The sequence below is a fragment of the Marmota flaviventris genome, chromosome 9 (assembly GCF_047511675.1).
Source record: "Marmota flaviventris isolate mMarFla1 chromosome 9, mMarFla1.hap1, whole genome shotgun sequence".
NCBI classification, from domain to species: Eukaryota; Metazoa; Chordata; class Mammalia; order Rodentia; family Sciuridae; genus Marmota; species Marmota flaviventris.
In genome coordinates this window covers 4,784,086-4,811,399 of record NC_092506.1, presented here as the reverse complement: position 1 = coordinate 4,811,399, position 27,314 = coordinate 4,784,086, and the positions used below count along the sequence as shown (strand labels likewise).

Here is a 27,314-nt window from a genome sequence, read left to right as displayed (position 1 = left end):
AAAGGCGGCTAAAGAACGCGGAAAAGGAAAGAACCCGACTTCACTATGTCTTGGGAGGCTATTTTTTAGATGCATGTATTTTCAATTACTAAGTTAAATATGACAATTGAAGACTTTGGAAATTTTTATTAATCTTTACGTTTATAATAGAACCAAAAGAGTCATTATAATAACCAATCTTATGTGCTGGCTTCTGCAAACTAATTACTCTAGCCGTGTTTTACATTTAATAATAACAATCATTCTGGAGAAGTTAATCGGATAATAGAGCTTTTCCTCAATTCAAGTAGAAATGTATGAGAAACTAAATACAATTTGAAGTCCTGCGACTCAGCCCTCCTGCTGCTAGCCTGGCCTGTGGGCCCCACCTGCCGGTCCTGGTGGCATTGGAAGCCTGGTGACCCTGTGAGTCTTGGGGGACCCTCCACACTGCAGATGTGCTCTGAGGTGCTCAGTGGCTCCTCAGAAACTATATGTCACACCGTAACAGCTCTCTGGAGAATTTACTTCTAAATCATTTGAAAAACAAAACACACAAACAAAAAGCAAAAACCACTCTGGTTTTCCCTGCAGGGCAGCCCACTCCCTGGAGAGAAGACTCCTGTGCCATGCCTTCCTCAAACAAGGCGCCCTGCTGAGCACCTCGGGCAACTCTCCAGGCCTGGTGCAGACCAGAGCTCCGTCAGGTTTTATTTTATTTACTTTTGGTATCAGGGATGCTCTACCACTAAGCTACATTCCCAGCCCTTTTTGTTTTTTATTTTATTCTGAGACAGGGTCTCTCCAAGTTGCTGAGGCTGGCTGGAACCTGTGATCCTCCTGCCTCAGCCTCCCAAGCTGCTGGGATGACAGGCGTGCGTCACCGCGCCCAGCTAAGAGCTCGGCTTTGTTAGGCTCGTGTGGCCGCAGGCTGGCCTCTTGCTCCTCCAACCCCCTTTCTGAACCAGAGCTTCCTCAGAACGCCGAGGTACGAGTTTGCATGCACTCAGGGCTTGCTATACTACATGGTACTTGACTCAATTTTCAACCCCTTGGACTTAAACTCGATGCGGAGAATCTGCGACAAACATCTTCCGAATTCCTCCAGGATCATCTGCTCCGCCAGGCACTCGGAGCAGTGCTCCTTCTCCGCCTCCTCGCCCTGAGCCAGCAGGCAGGCGCAGGTGGCCTCCACCACCTCCCAGGAGATGCAGGAGGAGAGCTGTCTGCAGGAGGAGGGCAGGGGCTGTCTGAGCTCTTTCCTGCTCTGCAGAATGTGGCTCGCCCTGCCAGCCTGAAGACCCATGCTGCCTCTGGCCAACGCACAGGGCGAGTTGGGAGGAGCAACACCGGCAGGCCAATCTGCCTCACTCCCACACCCGCTCCTGACAGAGTCCGTATTTTTTCAGAATTTGGTCCACCACCCAACCCAGGGGCTCCTGAGCTACGCTGTGGGACACGAGGGCTGGGCAGGGCTTGGGGACACGGGACTCTCAGAACAAGGACCCCAGGCAGCCGATCAGTGTAAGGAAGGTGGCTCCACCCATGCCTGCAGGGTGCCTGCCCTCCTCCCCACAGGCCATCGGGAGCTACAGGATGCATGTGGCCCCGAGGACATGCCACGCCATGCCCACTGTGGCCTCACCCTCCACACCCTGTGAGACTTGGAGTCACTTCCCACTGAGCTGCACCGCCCGACCTCTGAAAGCCTCCAGGATCATGCTGCCTCGGGAGGGGGCTGCTGGGTCAGAGCAGCTCTGCACCCCACCTCTGCTGTCCCCACCTCTGATGTCCCCCCTCTGCTGTCCCCACCTCTGCTGTCTCCACCTCTGCTGTCCATGCGCACGGCCAGGGGAGACGCTGGCCCTGCTGGTGGCCCTGGCCAGGCCTTTTGCCTTGTGCAGAACAGGGCACCTCCAACGAGGACAAGCAGGACAAGCAGTTTTGGCAGCAGGGCCTCCAAGGAAACCTAGTGGGCCTCTAGGGTGGGCGTCTCCCTTCCTCCCGCCCCAGGCCCGCCCTGCGGACGCTCGCTCACCTCCCCAGCTTTCCACTGTCCTCCCAACTAACCTCACCACCCTGTGGGTTCGGGGTACCTACCTGTCTTTTCTAAACCTCGGTAGTCCTGAAAATTTAGTTGGTGACAAATGATGGCTGCCTTCAAGATCCGCCATCTCCACGTAGCTTGGCATGTTCGTCAGCGTCTTTCGCTCTGGGCTCTCCTCGTAGTTTTTGCAACCGACGCATTTGCAAATAGAAGAGCACATAATCTTGGCCTGGAACATAAAATGCTTCAATAAAATGGGGTTGTCCTATAAGTTATCAAAAACTGACGAATTCTGTTTGGACTTTAAATAATTCTTTGCTTATATGTGATCATGTACAATCCACAATTTTCATACCCAAAACCCAACAGATGCCAAGAGGAGCGCGCGCTGTGGTGCTGTGCCTGGGAACACTGAGGTGCAGCCGCCGTGGGGGCTCACCCTCCTTTCTGCACTGCAGCCCGGCAGGGCTCCATCTGAGTTTTCCAGGGCCTTCACTAAGTTACCCAGACTGGCCTCACACTTGCAATCCTCCTGCCTCAGCCTCCTGAGACTACACACTGGGACCACAGGTGTGACCTCGAGCCCAGCTCTCCATCTGACTCTTGCTTTGCACAAAGCCTGGTCTGGCTGGTCGGTGACACCCCAGCTCCACAGCCTCCCCTTCACACGGAAGGCATGAGGCAGGCCCTGCTCCTGTGCAGAGGTGAGTCAGTGGGTGAGAAAGCCACTGGGGCAGGGGAGGTCAGGGGAGACCTGTCCTGCTTGCTGCTGGGTGCACCCCGAGTCTGGTCCTTCCTGGTAGTGTGAGGCCCAGGAGGGTGTCCTCCAGGTCCACCTCCCTGCCCATGCAGCCTTAGGCCGAGCTGGCCCCTGGCTTTTAGCCTCCTCTGCTGCAGCCCTGAGCTCCCTGTGCTCCCTGCTGCTCAGAGCTGCAGCAGGGCACCTGTGCCGCCTCCCCCACCTCTGGGCATGGTGTGCAGGATTTCTGGTGTCGAGGCTGCTCTAGGCAGACACTAAAGGACGGTGCCATCCCTTCTTTGCCTGCATGGCCTGTGGGCCACTCTCTGGCATGGCCTCAGCCTATGGAGAGTGGGCTGGGTCAACAGAGGGAAGGTGGTGGGCACTGAGGGCACTTGGCTGGGAGGAGTCCCTGGATGGCGCCACTCCATGTCTGCAGCATCTGACAGGTTCTCAGAATCCTAGCTGGGGGCTGCTAGGTCTGCCCACTTGGATCTTTCAGCGTTTTCCAGAATTAGGAGGGTTCTTCTTGAGCTTGGGTCTGGGCCTCACTCTGTCAGCCGGCTGTCCAGTTCTGGTCTCTGAGGGAACTAAGAGCCAGGGAGAGCCAGCCCAGACGGCGCGCCTGACCAATGGAAGCTGGGGATCCCCTAGGCCCCACGGAAGCACTCTGGCCCCCGCTGTGCTCAGGGGAGGAGGCACAGCACCCCGGGACCCACCAAGTGCCAGACCCTGGGTGCTCCAGCACGTGGAGCAGTTGGCACAGAGGACAAAGCCCAAGGCGGGCATGGGGCGGACACAGCCCAGGGGCACCCAGGTGAATGCCCGGCGAGGCCCCCGAGGACCCAGGAAGGAAAGGCCAGGAGTTCTCTTTTCCCGGCCGCGCACCTCGTAGCACTCGCAGTAGTTCTTCAGGCAGCCCGACCGCTTGCAGTTGCAGCCCTTGGTGTGCCGCGGCTTGACGTCCCCCAGCTTTCCTTTCCCGATTTTTGGTTGGAACGCTTCAGGATTTCTGTCCAGACAAGCCTACCACAGAAACGACAGAAACGACAGAGATGCCATCAGGAAAGCCTCCGCCAGGCGCCCGCACTGACCCCGCTGCAGCATCTCCCTCTGTGGGGGCTTCCCAGGCTCCCGCTGCCCTCACAGTCACACCCGCAGACAGCAGAGAGGCCAGGAAGCCACGTCCCGCTCCTCCCCACAGGGACCAGGGTCCGTGAGCTCTGGTTTCTCTGGAACCTCTCTGCACCAGGAGGGAGATGCTGGCGCCGCTGTTTTCTTGCAGATGAAGCAGAGGAGACGCGGGGCAGGTGAATAACACGCAGCAGGTGTGGAGGCCAGGCCAAGTCCCGGCCCACTCCAGAGCCCAGGTCTCAACCTTGGGCTCTTTGTATTTTCAAAGGAGCGTGATTGTTGCTCTCCGCAAACACTCAGACACCACAGAAGTCGCAGCGGAGGTCCTTGTGCCCTCCCTCCTGGGTGCGTCGGACACAAGGCACCAGCACCTGGTGTGGCAGCGGCGGGCCACTGCACAGCACCGCCCAGGAGCGTGCGACTTCACACAGGCATCTTGGTCATGACCAGAGTGCACAGCAGCGCACATCTCTGCAGGTGCGGCATCGCAGGCCTGTGCACCCACCTGTGCAGCCACCCAGCCAGGTCGCAGGCTGCCCTGTTCCCATTGCTGCACCCTGGCAGAGGACAAAGCTCTCTGGCTGGACGGCTCTGTCTGCTCGCGCTGGGCTTCACCAGGGCTTCGTCCTCTTATGCCCAGCTTCTCTGTGCAGCCCCCAGCTGGACGCATCGCCGCTGCCCTCAGCCGTGCCCTGCCTTTCCACCGGTGTGTGGTATTCCACTGTAGAGTCCACCTCGAGGGTCAGAGTGCTTCCAGGCTGGGATTTGTGAGTAAGGCTGCCCTGAGATGCTCCTGCAAGTCTTGGGTGGACATTTACACACATTTCCCTGAAGGAAACGGCTAGGCCAGGCCATACAGATGGTCAGCTCCACCAGATACTGCCCAGCAATTTCCCAAGTGGGAAATCACAATCACATTCCTATCAGCAATGCCTGAGAAATCCAAGGTTCAAAGTAAATTTTTTACATTTTAATTGTAGATGGTGGCTACCCTGAGGCTGACAAGTGTCTTTGTTATCTTCTGTCCAACACACTTGGCTGATCGGAAGCAGGAAGGTATTTCTAGGTGGTTTATTCATAGCTCAAAGAGAGGAGTCAAGTTATTGAGGCGTACCATCTGTTCTACTGGCTCATGGTGGTCTCCAGGCCATAGCGGCTGGACCTCAATTTCCCCAGGAAGTGGCTCCTAGAGCTGGTGTCCTTCCTGTCCCCCTGATTACCTGAGTCTGTAGATGGGGATAAACACCAGGCCACCATCTGCAGCAGGGGGTTTGGGGCCCCAGGAGGTCACATGTGCCCTTCAGAGGGCATTAAACTTACAAACGGGTGCTCCTCAGCCCTCTCCCAGGAGGGCCCTCCACCCCCCTGCACCTGCACTGTTTCTACGCAAGCTTGCCTGCCCCACAGCATGAGCCAGTGTCAGAGCCCCAAACCAGGACCAGGACTCAGGTACCCGCCTGCAGAGGAGACCCACACTGGGTTTCCCAATCCTGAGATTAGGAATCTCTGCAGATCATTTCGGGAATGTCTCAAACACGTTTTTAAGATGCCTTACCTTAATGGCTTTAAAGCGTTCAATTTCATGTCTCAAATTGTTGCAACAGTTGTTACAATTGCAATTGTTACAAAAGTCCCCGCTGGCAAAGCAGTCGCAGTACCTGTGAAGAAAACCGCAGTGTGAGTCCGTGCACAGGTGCACTGTGGTGAGAAGCAGCGCACGCGTGCAGGCCGTGGCCAGGCTCTGACCTAGGGGATGCCAACGCCTTTTTACAGAAACTAGATTGGCTGGGGTGATGCTCTGCCATGTCTAACACAGGAGAAAGAAACGAGTTAAAGCCATTAGTATCACAGCGTAGGATTTTGCAAGGCAAGAGGGCTCCGGGAAGGTGCGTGTTTGTCAATCATTTCTGGCCCCCAATTCCCTCTGCCGCCTTCCCAGGAGCACAGGGAGTTGGGGAGGAGAAACACCAAATAACACAGAGCCGTCTGGCCACCAGTCCTCTGGGTCCATCTGCCGGCTGCAGGTGGGGGTGAGAGTCCACAGGAGGAGCCTGAGCTGGGCTCCGTCCCTTCATTCCACATCCATGACCAGGAACTGCAGACGGGAAGCGCAGCTGGAGGAGGGGCGGGCGGCTGCCTGTGGTGGCACATCTTCAGGTTCTGTGCTGGGGCTGGAGAGTGGATCCAACCAGCATGGAGACCAGGACCTGCAGCCCTGCCCACAGCTGACCCTCGAGAGGTGTGGGCCAGCTGTCAGCCACTCCCTGGCTTCAGCGTGACCAGCGAAGGCGGGCAGGACTCCTTCAGAAGCACTTCAGAGCAGGTTTCCCACCAGCTCTGCCCCCAGCTCCTCAGCTACCTGATCTGGGGCATTCTCTGTGGGCCTGGAGCTGTGGAATGGAGACCAAGGAGCCTTGCCTCAGGGCTGTGGCAGATCAACATGGACTGCGTAGGCGCCCAGCAGCGGTGGACCAGCTGTCACAGCTTCCCTGCAGGATTCCAGGCATCGTGCTTTTATGTGTATTATCTTCATATTGTTAAACTGTATTTTTAAATGCATGTGAACCCAGCAAGAGAGTTAAGGAGAACCCTCGAGGCCAAGAAGACAAGGACTGTGACTCTAGTGAGCTCTGGAGTGGCTTGGGCTCTGCTGGGGCACCTGCAGTCTCAGGTGACCCAGAGTTCGGCTGGCCAGAGCCTGGGCATGCAGGAGAGAGAAGACAAAGGCTGGGATATAAAAGTCCAACGGGCCAGAGGCTCCCATGGAAACAGGGTCCTGGGAAGGTGGCCTCCCCCGGGGGGTGTGTGACTTAGAAACTAACTTGCTGCACAAAAATGGGAATGGTCCCTTCTGGGGACAAGGGACACAGAGCCTCTCTGCGGCCAAGAGCACAGGCAGGTGTTTCAGGAAGACAGAGAGAAGGGAGGGAGGTGGAAAGCAGAGGCAGCAGGAAACAGCTGAGCAGCAGCCTCGGGAGCCCTGGAGGGGGCGGTGGGGCTCCTGGGGTGGGGCGGGGGAGGTGACTGGGCTCAGTGGAGCGTGGGCTGAACTCTGCCCTGAGCCCCCAGAGCCCTCCTGTCCCCATCCCCTCGCTCTCTGGGGTAAAGCCAGGAGGCAGGGTGCTGTGGGGCACAGGAGGAAGAAACTGACATTGGGCTGGCTTCCTTTTCCCTCTCCACCTCAGGCCTCTAGCCCTGGAGGACTCTGCCCAGCCCCAGGGGAAACGCCCAGGCAGGCTGACACTGAGGCTCCCAAGAAGTCACCCCAAGCAACACTGTGAGCCCCGCCAGGCCCCAGGGCTCACAGCCGCTGATGCCCCTCTCACCATGAGCAGAGGGACCCAGACATCACGTACTGTGAGGACAGACAGGCCACGGAAGCAGAGACAAGGAGGCTGGGAGGGAGGGGCCTTGAATTCATTAAACCAGCAAATGATCTTAAGAGGAATGGTATATTTTTAAAATCTAGAAAATAAAGAGCAGTCATGGGGACGCACAGCTCGACGGAAGTGTGGAAACTAGGACTGAAGAAGAAAACAGCAGTAAGGGAAAGGAGGCAGGGACAGGCCAGAGGCCCAAGGCTCATCAGACAGGATTCCAGAAACCCAGAGAAGAAGGGGAGCGGGAAGGGGGACGAGCGGGCAGGAGTGGAGAGGAAGGGAGCCTGCCAGGCCTAGGCTCTGCACGACAGACTAGACGGGCGCAGTGTCCAGAGGTTCCCTGCACCCAGAACAGAGAGGCCTGTGCAGCTCCAGAAAGAGTGAGGCTGGCGGCCTCGCAGGAGGCTCAGACAGAGGAGGCAGGCCCAGCAGGCGTGGCCAGGCCCCCAGGAGGCTGGGGAAAGGCCCCGACTGACCACCTGCTCCCAGCCCAGCCATCTTCTAAGCATGGAGACAGACTGGGACGGTGTCAGACGCCCGGAGGCCTGAGGAATGGCCACCCACGCCCAACAAGGCCGGGACCCAGGAGGGAGACACAGGACCCAGGAGCCAGGAAGCCGAACATGGGGAGGAGCCCCGGGACCTCCTGGTGTGGCAGAAGACGTGCGGGGGGGGGGGGGGGGGTACCTGTGCCCTGGTCCTGGTTTGGGGCTCTGACACTGGCTCATGCTGTGGGGCAGGCAAGCTTGCGTAGAAACAGTGCAGGTGCAGGGGAGTGGAGGGTCCTCCAGGGAGAGGCTGTTCCCCCACTTGCTCTTGATCCTATGACCTCCAGCACTCCTCTGCTACATGGACTCCCACAGTGGGGCACCAGCTACCTCCAGGGAGCTGCAGCTGGAGGAGGCGGCTGTGGCCAAGGGCGAGGAGACTCTGTGCTGAGCTTGCAGAGACCAGGTGCTGCGAAGCGCCAGCTCCAAGGACGAGGCAGAGAAGTGCAGGAAGGACATGGGCCAAGTCCCAGCAGGACCCAGGGCCTCGCAGCACGGAATACTCCCTCCTGCTCACAGGTGCACCCTGGCCTGGCGCAGCCTGTGTTTGGGGGGTTTGTGTGGGAGTGTGCTGGGAGCCATTAGCCAAGTAGGTATGACAATTTCCTTGCCAGCGTACCCCATGTTGCTGACATGTTGCAGCGACATTGAATGTAGGTGACCTTGCTCAAGGACCAAGGCAGATTAGGGTGTTCCCGGTTTTAAGATAATCGTGTTTAGGGCGTTCCCAGTTTAGGTTCCAGGTTTAAGGTTTAAGATTATTCCTGCTGGGAATAGGGCGTATCCTGCTGCCTGAGTTCCCCTTGAGTTCTCACGGGATTCAGACAGTATATTTTTGGAGATAGAAGCCCAGTGGAGGTGGATTTGGGCAGAGAACGTGGATTTCCCCAGAACGTGATTGTAGACCGCTGGTGTGAGTTCGGGATTAAAGAGTTGCTGTTTGAATCTACAAGCTGTGTGGTGGCTCGTGATTGTGTGCCCAGCCAGACTGCGGCATTTGTGCCCAGCCAGACTGCGGCAGGAGTGCAGACAGGAAGGAGGAGAGGAAGGAGGGGAGGAAGGAGGGGAGGAAGGAGGGGAGGAAGGAGGGGAGGAAGGAGGGGAGGAAGGAGGCGGGTCCACATCCTCCTGGGCCAGACGACAGAACCCACCCAGCTGCAGAGCCAGGAGCAGCAGGTGCAGCCTGTTACTTAGACTTATGGGGCAGATATTAAAAGATTCAGATAAAAGAGTTGAAAGTTCTTGGAAAGCAGAAAGTAAGGAGCAATGATCAGAGAACAACTGGATGTTGTCACCAGCCTTGTACATATCTGGGTTCTTCACATGTGTGTGCTGTTCGGATCGCAATAACTAAACCAAGAGTGAGAACAAATGTACTAAAAGGAAAAGTCAGATCCAGATGCAACACGAAGGGCAGAGACTAAGTGAGGTGAGGGGTGTGGACAGGTGGACGGCGCCTGGGGAGGAGGAAGGGGGAGATGGGGCGAGCACAGCCTCAGCTTCCAGAATGCAAAGCCACCGGCCTCAGCCTTATGGCACCTAACAAGCCCCAACGAGGACAAACAGAAGGAACCCCAGGGAGGAGGTGGTGCCCGCAGGGATGCTACCTCCCGAGGCACAGCAGGGCCACAGCGATGTCATCAACGCACCTCCACAGCTGGCCTCTGGACTCCATGCTTGTGCAAGCCATGTCACTCCTGCCTGCCACACAGCTCGCAACTTCATGCTGGGGATGTCTAAGCTTTTGTTACCAACCTGCCAATCTCCCGTGGCTCCAGACGCACAGAGGTGGCCGTCCCTATCTGTTCCCCCACTCACTCTTGATCCTATGACCTCGAGCACTCCTCTGCTACATGGACTCCCACAGTGGGGCACCAGCTACCTCCTGGCTGGGAACCTGAGCACGTGTGACCAAATCCTCCTGTGACCTCCCTGCTGGCCTGCTGGACCTGCCCCCAGCCCTGAGCAGCCTCCTCACTCGGCCTCTGCCGACACATCTCCTTAGGGAGCCTCCCTGGCTGCACTGCCCAGTCACCGTCCCTGAGGTGCTCCTGCTCACAAAGGCCTCCCCAGCTAGACACTGACTGCTGGGCGGCAGGGCTGCAGCTGTCTCGCCCCCCTGCTCTCTCCCTGTTCCTGAATCACAGGCTCTCCAAAGTGCTTGTGCGGTGACAGTGAGTGAGCAAGCACAGCCGCCTGCCTGCTGGGACCAGGCCCTGCCCACCTGTGCTCTGGGGCAGTCCCCCCACCACTCTCCCTCTCCTTCCCTCCACTTTGCCATTGGGCAGAAGCTTCAGGCAAAAAAGGGCAAAGAAAAAACAGAAATTGAAAATACAAAATGAGGTGGAGGCAGGCGCTGCTGTGGCAGTGCAAAAGGTGCCCTGTGGGGAAGACAGCATGCAGTTCCTCAAGAGGTGACACAGGCACCTCGTGACCCTGCAACCCTCTTGGGCATGCACAGAAGAATAGCAGGTGGGGCTCAGATACACGCCACCTACACTCAGGGCAGCAGCACTTGTGGCAGTCAAAGGTAGGAGCAACCCCGTGTCCACCCACAGCAGGTGACAAATGCAGCCTACACATGCAATGGAATATTACTCAGCCTAGAAAATGAATGAGGTTCTGAAACACGCTTCACCATGGGTGACACCTTAGGGACACTAGCTAAATAAGCCAGTCACAGCGGCAAAGACTTCATGGTTCCACTTACATGAGCTCCTTCGGGCAGGCCAGTGTAGAGACGGAATGCAGAGCAGTTCCCAGGGCTGGGAGCAGAGTTTAACAGGCACAGGGCTCCTGCTTGGATGCTAAAAGACCCTGCAGTGGGTGGTGGCAGAGCTCCATAGCACCTCGCCTGTCTTCACAGCCCCAGCCACACACTTTAAAGTGTTGGAATGCTGAATTTGATGCAGTGCAAATCTCCCCACAATTTTTAAAAGCCAGGTGCAGACTAGAATGTATGGAATCGCTGCCATTTGAGTGAAAAAGGAAATTGAATATGTAAATATCACGACTTCAGGAAATGAAGATGGCTCAGGTGAGCCCGCACATATTAACCACCAGACAAGGAATGCCCATGGATCCAAGAAGTGTTAAACACGTGGACCACTAGACCTGCCTTTTGTTCAAATGTGGGTGTCTGTTCAGTTTATGGTGCTGGGAGTCGAACCCAGGACCTTGAGCATGTTAGGCCATCTTAGCACTTAACTATATTCCAAACCCATATTTGCTTTCTTAAAAATCCAGCGGTAGCCAGGTGGGGTGGTGCACACCTGTAATCCCAGTGGCTCAGGAGGCTGAGGCAGGATCACAGGCTCCAAGCCAGCCTCAGCAACTTTGCAAGGCTGTAAGCAACCTAGTGAGACCCTGTCTCAAAATTTAAAAAAAGGGCTGGGATGTGAGTCATGGGGGTTAAGTGCCCCTGGATTCAATCCCTGGTATGAAAAAAAAAAATCCATCCATATTTACCTTGCAGAAGGCACACCTAAGCAAAAGGACTACCACACAGCAAGTGTGGGAACGACACCAGCCACAGAAGGCGTGGGTGCAGCCCTCCACAGCAGAAGGTGCTGAGGCCGGTGGCTTGGGACATGGAGTCATTGACAGCCATGGAAGGACTGCGATCACGACGTCCATGTCCTCTGCTGCAGAGGTACGACCCCCCCCCCCCCCCCAAAGTGGGATCACGAGGAGAAATAGGCAGATTCACTCTGAATACTTTTATAAGAAATAGATAAATCACACAAAATTGCATAAGCATTTCATGGGACTCTGCTAAATAAATAGATAAAATTTGTAAAAGCTCCCCCGACCAATGGCAAGGATCTGTATCCCAGAGCATTGGCTGTGGGAGGGAGGGTTCATTTATTTAAATCTGAACTTATAATATGCTCGGCCTGAAAAAAAAATTTAGCCCCAAATTTTAAGCCGTCCAAGTTGGAAGAGCCACCAAGCTCCAGGCAGAAGCACACACATTTTCTCTGAAGGAGTGTATCCTCAGGCCAAGCCACAGACACCACACGCAGAGTCCTAACCATGAACTGCACATCCAAAGTCCCACAGCACTTGAGGTAGGAAGCCTAAGGGTGAAACTCAAGACAGGAACCCAGCACCAGGGACTTTGAAAACCAGAAGCGCAAGCTGTAGAGCATGAATTACTCGATCTTTTAAATATAAAAGAAGGAACTGAAAGCATGAATAAGCAACAGGAGATACAAAAAGCATCATCAGCCTCCACCCTCCCTCCCACCAAGTGCTGGTGGCAAAGAGCAGTCTGGCTAATAGAGGGACACAGCCCTTGAAGAAGTGGCACCAGGAACTGCCCCCACCTTCCATAGCAGCCAGCTGAGGGCAACAGAAACTAGAGTAGGAAGGATTCCGCCCAATCCCACCCAGTACCTCAGCAAAAATGGAGCTAGAATGGAGGGGATGAGGACAGAGTCTGGACTTGTTTAAAGTGGACATGTGAGCCAATTAAAATTGTCGTGAAGAATAATCTACACCCATGGTATAAAACCAACTCCTACTTTTGGAGTGCTCGGAAAAGAGGAAGAGACTCCCCTAACACCAGGGCAGAGGGCCTAATCTCTTACTGAAATTATTGTCCAGAGGTTTAGAAGTTAACACGTCACTTCCTATCTCAAGAAATCCTGTTATAAAAGTGGGGTTTACATTTGGTGCCTTAATAAGCTAATTATGAAGAAAATAAATGTTTAAAATATGTAAAAATTGAGAAAAGCCCCAATTGCAACCCCCTAGGCTGTTGACCTGCCCAGTTCCCAAACCCCACCAGCAGCTAAGGAGCGTGGCTGCCGCCCTGGACACCCTGGACGCCCAGACCACTGCCTCTTGCCCTGCCGGCCCTCCTCAGCACAGCGGCAGCTAGAGCAGCCTGGCCCTGGTGTTTGAGAGGCCCGGGGCGTGCACCCAGTCAACCCAGATACCAGCACTACTGTGTACAGAAATCAGTTAGTTTGTGAACAGTTTCGGAAACGTCTGGATTTCACCCACGCGTGCCCTCACTTCATGTCCCTCAGTGCAGCTCTCAGGGTCCTCAGGAGCTCTGCAAAGGAAACACCAGGGGGTCTGTGGTTAGGCTGCAGACACGGGCCAGGACCCACTCCCCTCCACGGTGGGACCAGGCTGGCAGGCACACCAGACAAACCAAACCCGCAGGGAGAGGGGGCCCAGCTCAGGGATCTGCCAGGTATGGCCAGGCCACTTCCTCTTCAGCCTCCTGTCTCCTGCAGCCCCAGTGTGGCTTGACAGTCTGCCCTACCACCCCTGGAGGAGCCTCCTGGGAGTTGGTACCCCTGGGGGAGATTTTTCTGAAAAAGATTTCAATATAGAGAAAACCAATTCATCAGACTTTTAGGAAATAGGATGTGGACATGTCACAGTTAATGCTCAACCAAGATGACTGACATGTCCAGCCCCTGCCAGAGGGGCCAGCGCTGTGAACCAAAGTCCAAGAAACCACACCCTCAAAGGGTGGGCAGGGCCATTCTGAGGTCAGCACCAAAAGATCCACACCAGGCTGCTGCCTGGAGCCCAGGCGGGCGTTGAGGATCAAGTGCAGCACGGCACGGCTGGCCACGCTGCTCGCCTGCACTGTGCTCGCTCGCTGCCTTCTAAACACCCTTATTTCATATTTAATAAGGAAGGATTTGTGATTACTTACAATTTCAGACACTGGGATTTGGTACAGTTACATGGCTTTTTAGACTTTGTGTCCCATGAACTAAGAGTTACTCTACAAAGATTAAAAAAGAAAATGTTTTCAGAAAATGTTACTCTGTGGAAAGAGAATTAGCTAAGCAGCTGGTGCTTTGAACAAACACTGAGACTCTCAACCAGACATTGCTAGGCATTATCTATTGGTGTCTGATCATGAAATGGGAATGGCAGGTATATCTACATGGTGACACTGCTCGCTAGCTCGCCAGGCCCACTGGAGCTTGCCCAGGGATCCGGTGGGGTCAGGGAGCAGGTGCCTGCTTCTCTCCACACTGGCCAAGGACGACACCTCCTAAGCCCTCTCCCTGACCTGTGTGAACCTCTATTCTGCGTGCCCTCCCTGCAAGCAGTCTCCCCGGTAGCCTGACACTAACAGGACGCATGATGAGGAACCGTGGGTAAGCCACGGCTGAGCTTCACGCCAGGACGGGCACTGTGGCATTACCAGCAGCCGCAAGCGCGTTTCCAGTCACTAGATCTCCGGGGACCTCCCTGACCACAGGCGGGGATCAGCCTGGAAATCGCTGATCCCTGAGGGGGGACGAGCTCCCCTCTGGTGCATCTCTACTGCTGCTGGGCTGGGGGCAGGCCCTGCACTCCCTGTGGGGACTGGAGATACCAGACATGCCGAGGTCCAAAAGGCCATGGTGAAAAGGAGGGTCCTCCTGACATGGGTGTGTGCCCTGTGCACTGGGCACCGTGCCCCTTAAGGTCATGTGGAGGTTTATCCCTGCAGGCACAACACCTCCTGGCCCAAGGCCGCTACAGGAGCTACAGCAGCACCAGCGGAGCAGGGCCCTGGGCTCTGTGGTTACCACCTGGCAAAGCCCTGCGCCCTGCCTCTGCACTCTGGGCCCTACCCTCAACCCCCTGGAGAGCTGCCTTTGCCTCCAGCTCTGGCCCAGTCTCCCCCCAGCTCTCATCTAGTCTGTCTCACCACGCACCAGCCAGGTCCCCTCTGGAGCGCGCTTCCATTGTTAGACCGTGTCACTGAACGCTGTACTGTTTGGTGTTCAGCTAGTGTGATCCCTTGGTGATCCTCATGGTGCTGGAAGTGGCAGGGCTAGCTATTCTGCCCCCTGGCCAGTGCACCTGTGGGGCAGACCTGGGCCTGCTCAGAGCAGGGACTCTGACACCAGCTTCGGTGCTCCTGCCCTGGGCCCTGTCTGACCTGCCCTGAGCTGGGTGCGGGGGGCCTGGCACTTCCTGTCCAGAGGAACCAAGCTATTTAGGGTGGAGACATTCCAGAATGAGAAGAGTCCTACAGTGTCAGGAGGAGGCCACCATGTGGTCAGCATGGTGATGAGTGCTTTATCCCTTCCACTTGCTGAGGAATCCACCAAATAACTGGGGACATGAGACACACGCAACTGCACATTTAGAGAATGCAGGATGGCATCTAATCTGCTGTCGTTTCATACTGATTATAAATGACACAAAAATTCAGGCAGGCTGGTTAACACAGATGGAAGAAGTTAAACTGGCTCTGTTAAGGAAGGAGTGGGACTTGGCATCAGCTTTTAAGGCTGTGATCTTCTTTATTGTTGGTCAAAAGAATGCCTCCCCTAAAGCCACAGGGGACCGGAAGGGACCGGCCAGCTGTCATGGAAACCAGATGGCTCTGACAATATTTGACCACCTTCTTAGTGCCAACCTAAAAATTAGAGAGTCAGAAGGAGATCTGGGCAGCTCTTCCTCAAAACAATTATAAATGGACTATACTGCAAGGAGATTACCCTCCGCTTTAAGAAAGAGTTCCCAGAGATGCAGGCTCCCGGATATTCTTTATGATGATGCTCAGTGTGTTCCCAAAACCCACAGCATGAGCACGTGTCAGGACCCACCTTCATCGCCTGACTGGCAATTGGGTCACTAATGCTACATAGAGTGACAGGAGATGGATTTTATTAGTGAGTTAGCAGTCACCTCCCAATTCTAAGGAGAAGCAGGTGGCCCAAGCCAACCTGCTTCCACATCATCTCCAAGTTACAGCGGCTGGAGCCAGGGGGGATGACAGTGTCTTTTCTGAAATCTGCAGACCCAGCGTGCCCTGGTCGTCTTGTGGAAGTTGGAAGAGGCATCCAGAGAAGCGTCGAGAGGGAGAGGGAGAGGGTCGCGACTGGGGACTCACACGGAATGAAGTGCCAGCTGCAGCCCTCCGACTGCCGCAAATGAACCTTGGCAGAGATCCCAGCACACCATGAGCTTGCGCATGCTGAGACAAAGCCATCAGCTGATTCAGGGGAATGACAGCAAGTCAAGTAATTATTTGCAGGAAAACAAACAAACACAAAGTTCATGTTTCTGACACATCCTTTAAACAGGAAAGTTTCTGTGGCCTGCACGATTACCTCGAAAGGAAGAGAAGTGTGTGACTGGTTGAGAAAACCTAATATGGAGGAGGAGAGGAGGATGAGGATGAGGAGGACGAGGAGGAGGAGGAGGACCAGGAGAAGGAGGACCAGGAGGAGGAGAAACAGAGAGAGCTGTCCCCCCGTGGGGACGCACAGGCTGCCCGGCAGCCAGCCTCACATGGCCCGCAGTTGTGAGCATGCACAGCTTAGAAGCATCAGATTTCCTGGATGTTCCAGAGGCACCAAAGTGCACAGTGGCGCAACACAGCTCATCGGACGTCCCCAGGTCTCAACGAGCTACAGTGAGCCCCTGCAGCCTGTGACCTCCAGACCGTCCTGGGCAAGCCAGGTGCAATGCTGGCAGTGGAACCAGGAAGCTGCTTGGGTCATCTTTGCTTCCTCAAAAACCATTAACAGCCACCGAGACAGGACAGCTGCCATAACACCCAGCACATCCTCATGGGTCCCCAGCACCCAGAGAGGGAAGCGTGGAGACAGGCTCCCCAGTCTCCCCTTCCCTCAGTGAAAGTCCTCGCCGGCTCCGCACAGCAGTGCAACCAGCTCCAGAGGCAGCTGCTTAAGGTGAAGCAGCAGGTCCCTGGGCTGCCGTCCACAGCAGAGGCACACACGTGGACCAAGTCCACTGTCTCCAGAGCCCCTCCAACAGCCTGGTGCTCCAGCCCCAAACAACTGGCCTCAGGCTTTCCAAGGCCAGGACTGCTCGCTGCCTGAGGGAGGGACTTGTGGGAGCCCAGAAGGCACTAGAGGCCAGGTCTGCCTTTCACAGTGTCTGACCCGCTGTCCTCAGGCCCACATGAACGGCTGCCCTGACTGTGGTCAATGGCTCTTGGAGGCAGGAGCAGACTGACCTCCACATCAATACAGGACCCAGAGAGCAGCAACGGTGGCTCAGAGCACAGGCTTAGCCCACAGTTAGTATGTGAATGTGAACTTGACCACATGTTTCAACCAGCTTGCTGAGTTCAACTGGTTACAATTACAAACACAGCTTTAAAATGGCGAGACAAGGTCCTGGCTAAGTGCAGACCACGTCCACCTGGAGATCCTGAAGGCAGGACCACAGGGCGGCACCCACTTCCCACCAGGTGGCCAACAGAGCCACTGTCCATGTCAAGAGGCTGCCGAGGCATTACTTGCATTGATGACAGCAAAAAAGAAACAGATCAACACGACCAGAATCTATGTGAAAAATAGACTTGGCCAGAAATGGCCACAAGCCCTGAAATAGCCACACAGGACAGCGGACAGCACAATGGAGAGAGGGCGGTTGCCGATCCGCCTTTCCAGCAACTCCAAAGCACAGGTGTGCAGCAAGCTCGCCAGCAGTGCTGCCCGATGCAGCTGACTTCCAGGGGCCATGAAGGGTGCAGGCAAAGCTAGTCCTATGGCACAGAAGGACGTCCCAGATGCACACGAAGCCTCTTAGACTCTGACATTAAAGGAAGTACCAACTTATTGTTTTAATCCTTACCCAGCCAAAGCGATTTTTGGTGGTCCTGGAAGAGCTGATCCTGTGGGGAAAGCAGGCCCAGTAACTGCCGAGGGGCGGGCCCCGCTGTCCAGCTGCACAAAGTCAAAGACAAAAGTTCTTGGAATCAGCAGGTGTGTTCACAGCACCCCCCAGCACACGCACACCTGCAGGCTTCTCTCACCCTGGGTCTCTGCCCACTCCTTCCCAGCCCCTGCCACGCCTTGTTTCCAGACAAATCCAGTAATAGGCTGAGGCCATCTTGCAGTCCTGCCCGGACACAGGCCCCGTGCGCATGAAAGCCCTAACCCGGGGATGCAGAGAGGAAGAAGGCAGGGAGGGTAGGGGCTGCAGGGGACAGCATACAGCTATCAGTTGGCTGCCAGGGATATTTCTTTTTTATGAAATATCAGTTGTGAAGTAAAGTCCATTACATAATCCATTAACTGAGAGTGTTCTTATTATTTTTATGTTTTAATATATACATAAGAGATTTTGATATTTGACGTCTCATTGGCAACCACTAATTTTTGTCTGTTTAAAAAAATATTTAAAGGCCAGGTGCAGTAGCCACACCTGTAACACTAACTCAGGAGGGAGGCTAATGCAGGAGGATGGCAAGTTCAAGGCCAACCTTAGCAACTTAGCAAAGTTCTCAGCGACTTAGCAAAACCCTGTCTCAAAATAAAACTGAAAAGGGCTGGGGATGTGGCTCAGTGATCAAGTACCCTGTGGTTCAGTCCCCAGCACCAAAACGCAAAAATTTTATAGTCGGTTCTAACAATCTCAGAAGCAGCACGGCAGGCTCTGGGTTGTGTTCTTCCTCCCATCCCTCACCAGGCGAGGGGCAACAGCAAATCACCCCTGACCCCCTGCCCTCTCATCAGAAACTTGAAGAAATGAAAAGTTCTAGATGAAAGTAGGGTTCTAGATGATTTGAACATCATCGTTTACATCCCCTCCCTGTCCCTCCATCTTCCAAAAATGAGCTTCCTTCAAGAAGTGCAGCAATGGAAAAGCACACGTCTTATTCACCCCTTTGCCTTTTCTCTTCTGCCCCCTTCAGCTGTGTGACATCGAAGCCTGTCAGAGCCAGAAGATGTAGGGAGACCACCCTCCTACTGGGCTGTGTGCACCCTCCCCAGGGTCTCGATTGGGAGGGTCGAATCCCAGCTGGGGTGGGACCTGTGGCGTACTTCCCATCCTGCACCACGCTCTGAGCAGTGAGAGTCGAAGGAAGGGACAACTGGAGTCTCGCAAGGAAGAGAGGGATTCTAGGACACAGCAAAAATCCTGCTGAAATAATTGTCCCTGAGATAAGAGGTCAGGGGGAGCCAAGGTGGGGACAGTAATAAACATGGTCAGGGAAATACAGGAAGGAGGGGGGAGCTGTGGTGCGAGATCTTGGGGTGGAAGAACGTGCAGGCTGCCTTCCTGACTGCAGGGAGCTGTGGCTGCAGTGGTGGTGGGGGCTCCCTCAGTGCTCACCAGCCAGGCAGGCACTTCCTGTGTCTGGCACTGCCCAGAACCCTCTTTCTCCTGGCCTCGACACGTTTGCCTCGCTGCCTCAGGTCATGCACCCGCTGCCAGCCATCCCAGCCTTCTCCCTCCTGCCCAGCGTCTCCACTGGGTGTCTGAGATATCCCAAATTCCCTGTCAGATGGGCTCCTTGGCTCACCCTGAAACACCTGTGCTAAACTTTGTCTCGGCCGATGGAAACTCCACACATGCTTCCATTGGTTCAGGCTGAAAATTGGCAAATGGGGTACAGCCCTGGCCTTGAGGTGGCAGGACAGGGGCGCAGGGATTCCGGAGATGGCAAGGAGCTGGGTCCAAGCGTCCTCCTCCCTCCCAGAGCCTGACTGATTAAGGGATCCAATGCCTACTAAAGGTTTCACTGCTGCTTTCTTGGGCACTGGGGAGCGAACCCAGGGGCGCTTAACCACTAAGCCACATCCCCAGCCCTTTTTATTTTTTGTTCTGAGACAGGGTCTCACAAAGTTGCTGAGGCATTGTTCACACTTGATGGGCAAGTGCTGCACCACTGAACCACATTCCTAGCCCTTGCTGTTGATTTTTAACTGGATGTTAAATTATAGTTCCTGAGTAACTTCAACCACGACAACTGAAATTTCAAGACACATTAATGCCCAACTGTACTTTTGTATTAAAACAACGACTCACTTGTTGTGCAATGAGATTTAATTTTGCTGGTACTGGCAAAAATCTTCCTACTAAAGTAGTCATTGGCTTTGGGACATCTGTAAGGAAGAAAGTTAAAGTTAACAATGCACACAGTTGTTCCTCTTCCGCTTATGTGCGGGAGGAAGGGCAAAATGTAATATGGCTTGATCATGCATGAAGTTATTGAAACTTAGTTTGATCCTGTTTGTATGTTTTTAATTCTATGAAAATTTTCAGGTCAATCTTTGTTGTGATTGTTTTGTTTTCACCTATTATACCCTTTCGTTTATTTTTCCATCATAAAGTTGCAGGAGCAGAGCCTCAAGGGTGGTCCACTGTGCTAAGGAAATGGTGCTACAGCCCAGGTTCCCAAACTTTGTGCCAAGGTGTCTGGGTGTGGCAGCAAGTTGGCCGGGGCACTAGGGGGATGATACGTTTAAAGAAAGCCCAGAGACATCTGTCCAGCACCACATCAACTATGCTCAATGTGTGTCTCTTCTTCTCTTCAAATGGTTACTAAGTTGCTAGAAATACTTATTAAGCTATTTGGACCAAATTCTTTACACTGGAACTGAAAGGTATTTCTTTGGCCTAAAGATGCTACAAAAGATCTTCCTGACGGTAAGGGTGCAGCAGAGCTCTGTGTCCTGAGCCTGGGTGGAGAAGCCCACGTCCTCCCTGCCACAGCCCTGCAGGCTGAGCACACTTCCTTTCCTAGGCCTCCCCATCCTTGGTGGTGACTCGAGAGGGAGAGCAGCTTGCCAAGCCGCCTGCTCGGCCCCTCCCTGCCCTTTCACTCTCGTTTCAGCTTAAACACGACAGAGGATAGATTTTCACTCATCACTTTGTACCTGACTGTAGATAATTATTCTGGTCTTGATGCTGGGGAACCAAGTGAAGGGCCTTGAGCTCTCTTGTGCCAGAATGCTCTATGCACAGCATCTGTGCCCCCCCTTTCAACTGACATATCACCTAAAATGAAAAAGAGCGGTCAGCTTCCATTCCTCCAGGAATCTAAACCTAAAAGAACTTAAATCAGAAAAGAGCTTTAATCCAGGGTTGAAGTTTTAGGGGAAGATGGGAAGCTACACATCTGTTCTGTTTCTTCCTGTTCAATAGCTGCTCCTTAAAAAGCCCCCCAGAGACTTCTCTGCAGTGCTTACCAAGTGCTAACAGAGGGTCCGCCCTGTGTCCTCCAGTTTCTGACAATAGAGACTTGTTTAAGGAAAGAGGCCTCACACAGAGCCCCCCTTCCCTGTCCTTAACTGCACACAGCCCACATTAACATAGACTGCTCGTGGAATCTGTTCCACTGGACTTGGCTATCCTCGTCATGTCCTCTCTGTTCTCTGTGGCCATGCCCAGGCACATCTGTACAGTAAACATAGTTCTATAAGCAGTTATTTCCTGCCACATGCACATATTATTACTTAACAAGTGGTTAGTTTTTTAAAAGCTCCTCTTATTTACTACAAGGACAGTTTTGAATTTTCTAAGAACTAGAAAATCTTAAAAAGCCACGTGGATCTTCCTGGGCCTGATTAGCACTGCCAGATCCCCATTTGGATTCTGACACTGATGAATCCTCAGAGAGCTAGGTCGGCCCATTAATCTCAGGATCGACAGTGCTCCATGAGCACCCACTGTGGTCCAGGCCAGGTGGCGCAGACACAGGCACAGCTTCCTGTTACAGGAGAAGGGGGCCCAGCCCCACTAGGATGCCAAACCACAGGGCACCCAGCCCAGTGCCTGACCCCTGGCTCTGCGTGGGCTGACATGACTTCTGGTCACTCTCCTCAACAAACACAGCAAGGTCCCAATCTTTGTTTGCCTTGCTAAGATGGAGTAGAAATGAGGATCCTAGAGGTTAGGAGGTGAAAGGTGAATGCTCCCGTGGACATTGCCCCTTGGCAGATGAGACAACCAAAAGCGCTGGTTCAACAGACAAGTGGAGTCAGAGACAGCGGGCGGCATTTACCAGGAGCCGGCCATACGCGCCTTTGTTGGCATATTTACCATCGGGCCGGAGTCCTTCTTGCGAGAGCAGCCAGGGGTATCCTCTGCTTCTTGGGATGACAGGAAGGTGCAACAGGACTCCTGAGCAAGAGGACTCTGGAAGGCTGCTTCCTCGGGGTTGTCACTTGCGACACTGCCACCCCCTTCCTTGATCTCAACCTAGAAAAGCAATTGTTATCTCAGAGAAGACATCGTGCACAGTACAGAAGACCTAGATTTGAGCTCTGCGTTTAAGTCACGCGTTAAATGGCCTCCTTACCACAGTGGCTCCTTCCTCCCTGGGGCTTCTAAAACCATTCACCCCCTACCCCCATGGGCAACAAGAAGGGGAGACGGTCATCTGCCAGCCTCACCTGGGACTGAGGACCCAGAGGAACAAAACCGTCTGTCTGTGCTGTGCAGGTGGCGATGGGAAATGAGGGGGTGCTTCTGCTATTTCCAGAGTCCAGTCTAAATAACCAAAGGGCCCCACTGGGTCTGGTGCCTCTCAACAGCCCCTACTCCACTGGAGTTGGGAGCCCTGTGGACCGAGTGTCACCTGAAATGCTGACCCTCATCAGGTATCCTTTCAGCATGCACCTTAGGTCCTATTAAACCATCTAGTCAAATTGTTTTGCTTTTTCCTCAAGAAGCCCAAAGTACTTGTGATGTTTTAGTATTAGTATAATGTGATTTATCACTGGTAATGTATTTAAAGTAATATCTTAAATTTAAAAGTAGCCCTTTCCTGCTGTAGTAGTAAGGCAATAATAAGAAACAGTGAGCACTGGAAACCAGCCCCAGCTTTGGATTCTATTCTATTCCCCATCCCCCACCTTTTTCTTTTTTTGGCCCTGGGGATTGAACCCGGGGTGCTCTATCACTGAGCTGTGTCTCCAGCCTCTTTATTTTTTTGAGACAGAGTCTCACTAATTTGCTGAGGCTGGCCTCAAACTTGCAATCTCCTGCCTTAGCCTCTTGAACAGCTGGAATTATAGGCCAGAGACACCAAGCTGGTCACCAGCTCTGTTTCAAGCCACCCTTGTCAACTCAATGACACATCAGCCAAATTACTAGAAACAGGGAGAAATAAAGTGGCACTACTTAAAAATCAAATGAATTTTTAAAAAGTTTAAATGTCCCAATGGTTAAAAAAATTACGATTGTTTCAAAATTGGGAAGATTTTAAGTTTGTGAAGAGAACAAGGAGGGTGGGGAGACAGGGCACATTTTGCATGGCTCTCACCTACCTCTCCACCCTGCCTGCCCAGGCTGCTTATCAGAGCATAGAGACCTCCTCAAACACCAGGGGGCAGGGGCAGATCATAAAGTCCCCCAGACAGGTGGTGATTCTAGGGTAATATTTAAAGACCTCACATGAAATCACCAATAGGAAACTGTCTCAAAATGTTGAGTGCTGACTCAAGCTTGGTCTAACCTAGTAAAAGCAGAGGTCCAAACAACAAGTACCACGTACTAGCAAATACTTAGCCCAGTAGACTAGCATCTAGGTGTAAATCTTAACAGATACAGGAAAGTTTAGCTACATTTCAAGTTATAGCCTTAGTTAGACTCTCAAGTTTTATAGACATACAGAAAAATATTAAAATTTTCTTCTGCTTGCTGTGTTGGGGAACTTGCCATGCACATCTGACCCCCCACATTTAGATTTACCTCTATTTATGTAGTAAATAGTTAATCTCCTCAGCCCTGTGCAACTAATATCTTAACATACTACAGCAAAATTATTCATACTACAGCAAAATTCCACTTTCACAGAATCTAAATGAAGGTCAATATGTGGGAGTGAATCTCCAGAAAAAAGAAAATAGTAATTCACTCTGCATATTTACTGGAAAACAATTCCATTCACTTTAAATGATAAATATATCCCTGTTCTTTTTCATTTTATTAATGAATCAGGAAATTGTCCATAAAAAATAAAAAATGAAAGTTTCTCCTTTGTCAAACCAACAATCTGTTAAACTTGGATGACGTTAGAAGACTGTGTCACCATCTTTAACATCAGCTAATTCTCTGCCCTGCCCTGACTCCACTTGAAGAGGGAGGGAGCCCATCTGGGAGCAGCAGGCAGAGGTGCTGAGACCCCCGGCTCTGCTTGGTGGCAAAATGGGTTTCTGACCTCTGGAGCCAACTGCAAACAGTGCTGAGGGAGGCCTTGGCCCTGGGGCTGGGGCTCCAGGGTTCCTCTGAGGACAAACTGAGCACTGTAGAAGCCCCAGCCTCTGCCCCACATCTTCTGGAACACTAAGGAGCAGTCAGTATGACAAAAGAGAACCCGAAAAGCAGAAATTGAAGCTCCACTGTGTGGCTTATGACAGGCTCAGTCATCTCAGCAGAAAAGCCCACTCTAGAGCTAACTGACATGTGTGAACATGTGAGGTATCCAGTATTCCAAGCCGGGTCCTTTCTGGGGACCAAGGTGAATTTGTTTCCTTTGAAATCTGACTCATTTAGTTTCAGCAAGAAGAAAGCAGAAAATTACCAGTGGCTCTTCTTTGCTAAAGAGACCCATGCGTTGAGAATCAGCAAGATTTAGACTCTGATCTCTATCACATATGCTTAAGAACCATTCCTCCTTCTCAGAGGGAACCTTGATTCTAAGCTCAGCAAATGGATACCAACTCTGATTCCTTGGTGTGATTGACAAGTCTGCTGCATTCAAAGAAAAGACCCTAAGGTGGGACTGGGTTGGGGCTCGGTGCTAGAGTGCTGGCCCAGCCCGTGCGATCCCCAGAACCGCAGGATAAAACCCAACGGACACAAGATGCAGACACCTGAGCGCCCGTTACTCTACCCTAAGTCAGGCTCCCTCCCTAAAGAAGCCGGCAACAGCAGCGGCCAAGTTAAGCCTTCTCTGCTCTTCCCTCTCCTGAGACGTCTGCACCTCCGGGGCCGCTTTGACCCAGGGCACAGTCACCTGCAGGAAGAAGGGCAGACGCGCCCTGTCGGGATCAGTGACTCCCGGGGATGCTACGGGCCAGGGGGACTCTTGCTGTGGACCCGCGCCCCGGGGGTGCGTCTGGACTCGGGTGACTCGCGGGGCCCGCCCCCAGGCGGCTCTTACTGGAATCACCCGCACTCCGGCCCCCAGCGGCACCAGCGCCGGGCCGCGCGGCGCGGGCAGCAGCGAGGACAGGACGTGCACGCTGTAGGCGGGCGGCGCGGCGTCCTCCGGGGCGCGCAGCTCGGGGAGCCCGGGGAAGTCCCCGAGCAGCGCGGCCTGCACCTCGCCCGGGCAGTCGGCGCCGGGCGGCGGGCTGAGCGCGCGCAGCAGCGGCTCGGCGGGGTCCGCGGCGCCCAGGTAGGCGTCGCCCAGCACGGGCAGCTCGTCCTGCTCGAGCTTCACCCCGACGGCGGGGCTCAGGGCCAGGCCCTCCGGGACGAAGGGCCGCTCCGGGCAGAAAAGGTCGGTCACCATCTCATCGTCGGGGCCGGACATCGCGCCCAGCAGAGGGGCCTCTTCCATGGCGACAGAGGGACGCGGGGTCGGGCATCGCCCCGTGCCCTGCTCGGGCCGCGCACCTGCAACGAGCGGCCAGGTGAGGCGCGCCGGCCACGCCCTCCGGGGACGCCGCAGCCCGACAAGGACGGGGGCTCGGGCCCGAGGGGCGCCTGGTCGGGCCGCCGGGGGGGACACACCTGGGCCGCCCAGCTGCCGCGGAGCGACGCGGTGGCCTGTGCGAGCCGAGCGCTGCCTCGCGCCGCGGCCGTTGGCGGTTGGGGAGGGGCGGGGCGTGGGCTGACACCTGGTGGGCGGGGCCAGGCAGGGCGGGGCCAGGCGGGGGCGGGGTCACCGCCCTGCGTTCGCGGGGTCACCGCCCTGCGTTCGCGGGTAGGAGGCTGGAAGAGCGCTCTAGGGATCCACCGCTCCTTGCCCTGGTGGGGAAACGGACTCCCAAGGAGTCTGAAGCAACCTGTAGTCCTCCTAGGAGGTGGGACTCCCTAGCTGGACGTCTGACCTCAGCTGTCGTAACCCCACCTCGAGCAGCAGGGCGGAGGGACAGGGGCTTGCGCGTGTGCTGGCACTTCCTGTTCTTGGCGCGGGACTTGCTCCCTAGCCGAATACAAACAACTCAATATTGGTGCTTGGGCGTGGGGAGAATGGGCCTAGAAATACAAGCAGCAAATAAAATTAAGCTCTCAAAGTTCGGGGTGGGGGGTAAACTAAGTCCACCTTCCAGAGCCAGAAGTAACCGACACTGACACTGCTTCATGAAGAGCTTAGTTAGAGTGGTGGCTACAGCCTACCCAACGGGCAGAGTTCAGAGGGTGTTTCTGCTGGTTGTGGGTGCTGGGATGCCTAGGTACTGCTTCCATGTGCAAATACTGCTTTAGTAAAATAAAAATGTTAAAAACATGAGCTTTCTTATCTCATTATTAAAAACACTTTTCTAAGTCACAGGGGAGTAGCCCAGGCACAGCAGCACCGAGTGCTACTTAGCTGTACATTCAGATATTCGGAAAATCCCAAGAAAATTTTATCCAGTGGAGAATTATTAAATTTGGGCTGGCAAATTTGAAGCACTCAAAAATAACACAACTAGGACTTCTTTGTCTGAAAAATTACTTTGGGGCATTTGAATTGACTGACAACAGGGAATTAACTAAATTCCCTGTTGGGAATGTTCCCATGTGAACAACCTAAAATATAGCCCAGGCAACCAGCTAACTGCAAACACACAGGACTTGAATCATCTTCTTGGTCATATCGCTGCAAAGTGGAGCAGAATTTAGCAGAAAAGCTTCCTATACACCTGTGCTGTTTCCTTACCTGTGGGCAGGAATCCATAGAAAGTGCTTGTGGCTTCTTCAGATGACAATCAGGACAGCCATTCCCTTGGTTACTACATGGCCCTCCTGCTGAAGTCCTTACATGGCACAGATGAAGGCGAGGCTTCCTTGAGCACCCCAGCCCAATCCCTTTGCCTGTCCAGTCCTCTCTCTGGGTGCCTACACGTGTGGGTGACTGTACTCTTTATGGCTGCAGTAATCATATCATATGGAATTTAGAAACTGAGTTCAGGGGCAGGTCTGAGAGTCCACATCGGGCTCCCAAAATCGCAGGGATTGAGAAGGTAGCTGTTACACATCAGAGTACAGGGAAAACATCTGGGGAACTGGAACAGGAAGTCAGCACACAAGTCTGTGCCATTTGTTCTTTCTGCAGGTGGACATAGCCCCAGGTGTGTCACCAAGCTGGTCAGAATCAAGCCTGGGACCTCCATTCCTGATGCTGTCTCTAGATGCTCTGCTGGCCCTGGCAGACTGGCCAAAGCTGGCTCTGTCTCGTCATTCAGGTCAAAGCTCAAACCCACTCTAACTAGGAACCTTCCTGAGCCTGCTTTCACTGCCACGGCCCTGAAGGTCCTCTCGGATGGTGCGCTGGATCCTCCCCTTCTTCTCACAGGAGCTGGAATGGCCAGCCAGACCCTGGTGGGGTCCCTGCTGTATTTGTAGGACCCAGAATAGATGCTCAAGAAGACCTGCCGAAGAAACCACCTCTGACCTTCATTGAACATGAATCTGTCGAGCACCTGCGATTGTCAGGCCTCGGACAAGGGAACAGATGTCTGAGTAGATACAAGTGAAAATCAAGAGGCTCCATTTAGATACTTTCCTGAGTTAAGCACAGGAACCCGGGGACATCCACCCTGCCTGCTCCAAGGTCACTGCCTGCTGCATAATTCTCTCTATTGGCATAGCAA

General features: G+C 53.9%; 1 protein-coding gene across 1 annotated transcript; it reads right to left on the bottom strand.

Annotated features, from left to right (window-relative positions):
* Positions 1–111: 111 nt before the first annotated feature.
* Tesmin (testis expressed metallothionein like protein) lies at positions 112–27,238 on the bottom strand. Its single transcript, XM_027944005.2, has 10 exons — positions 26,381–27,238; positions 24,674–25,131; positions 21,607–21,765; positions 20,442–20,562; positions 19,591–19,667; positions 17,410–17,501; positions 5,455–5,557; positions 3,654–3,791; positions 2,080–2,255; positions 112–1,205 (listed from the first exon to the last, which is right to left on the bottom strand). The coding sequence occupies exons 2-10, from the start codon at positions 25,073–25,075 to the stop codon at positions 1,001–1,003; spliced, it is 1,473 nt and encodes a 490-aa protein (XP_027799806.2). The 5' UTR covers positions 25,076–25,131; positions 26,381–27,238; the 3' UTR covers positions 112–1,000.
* Between the last annotated feature and the right edge of the window lie 76 nt (positions 27,239–27,314).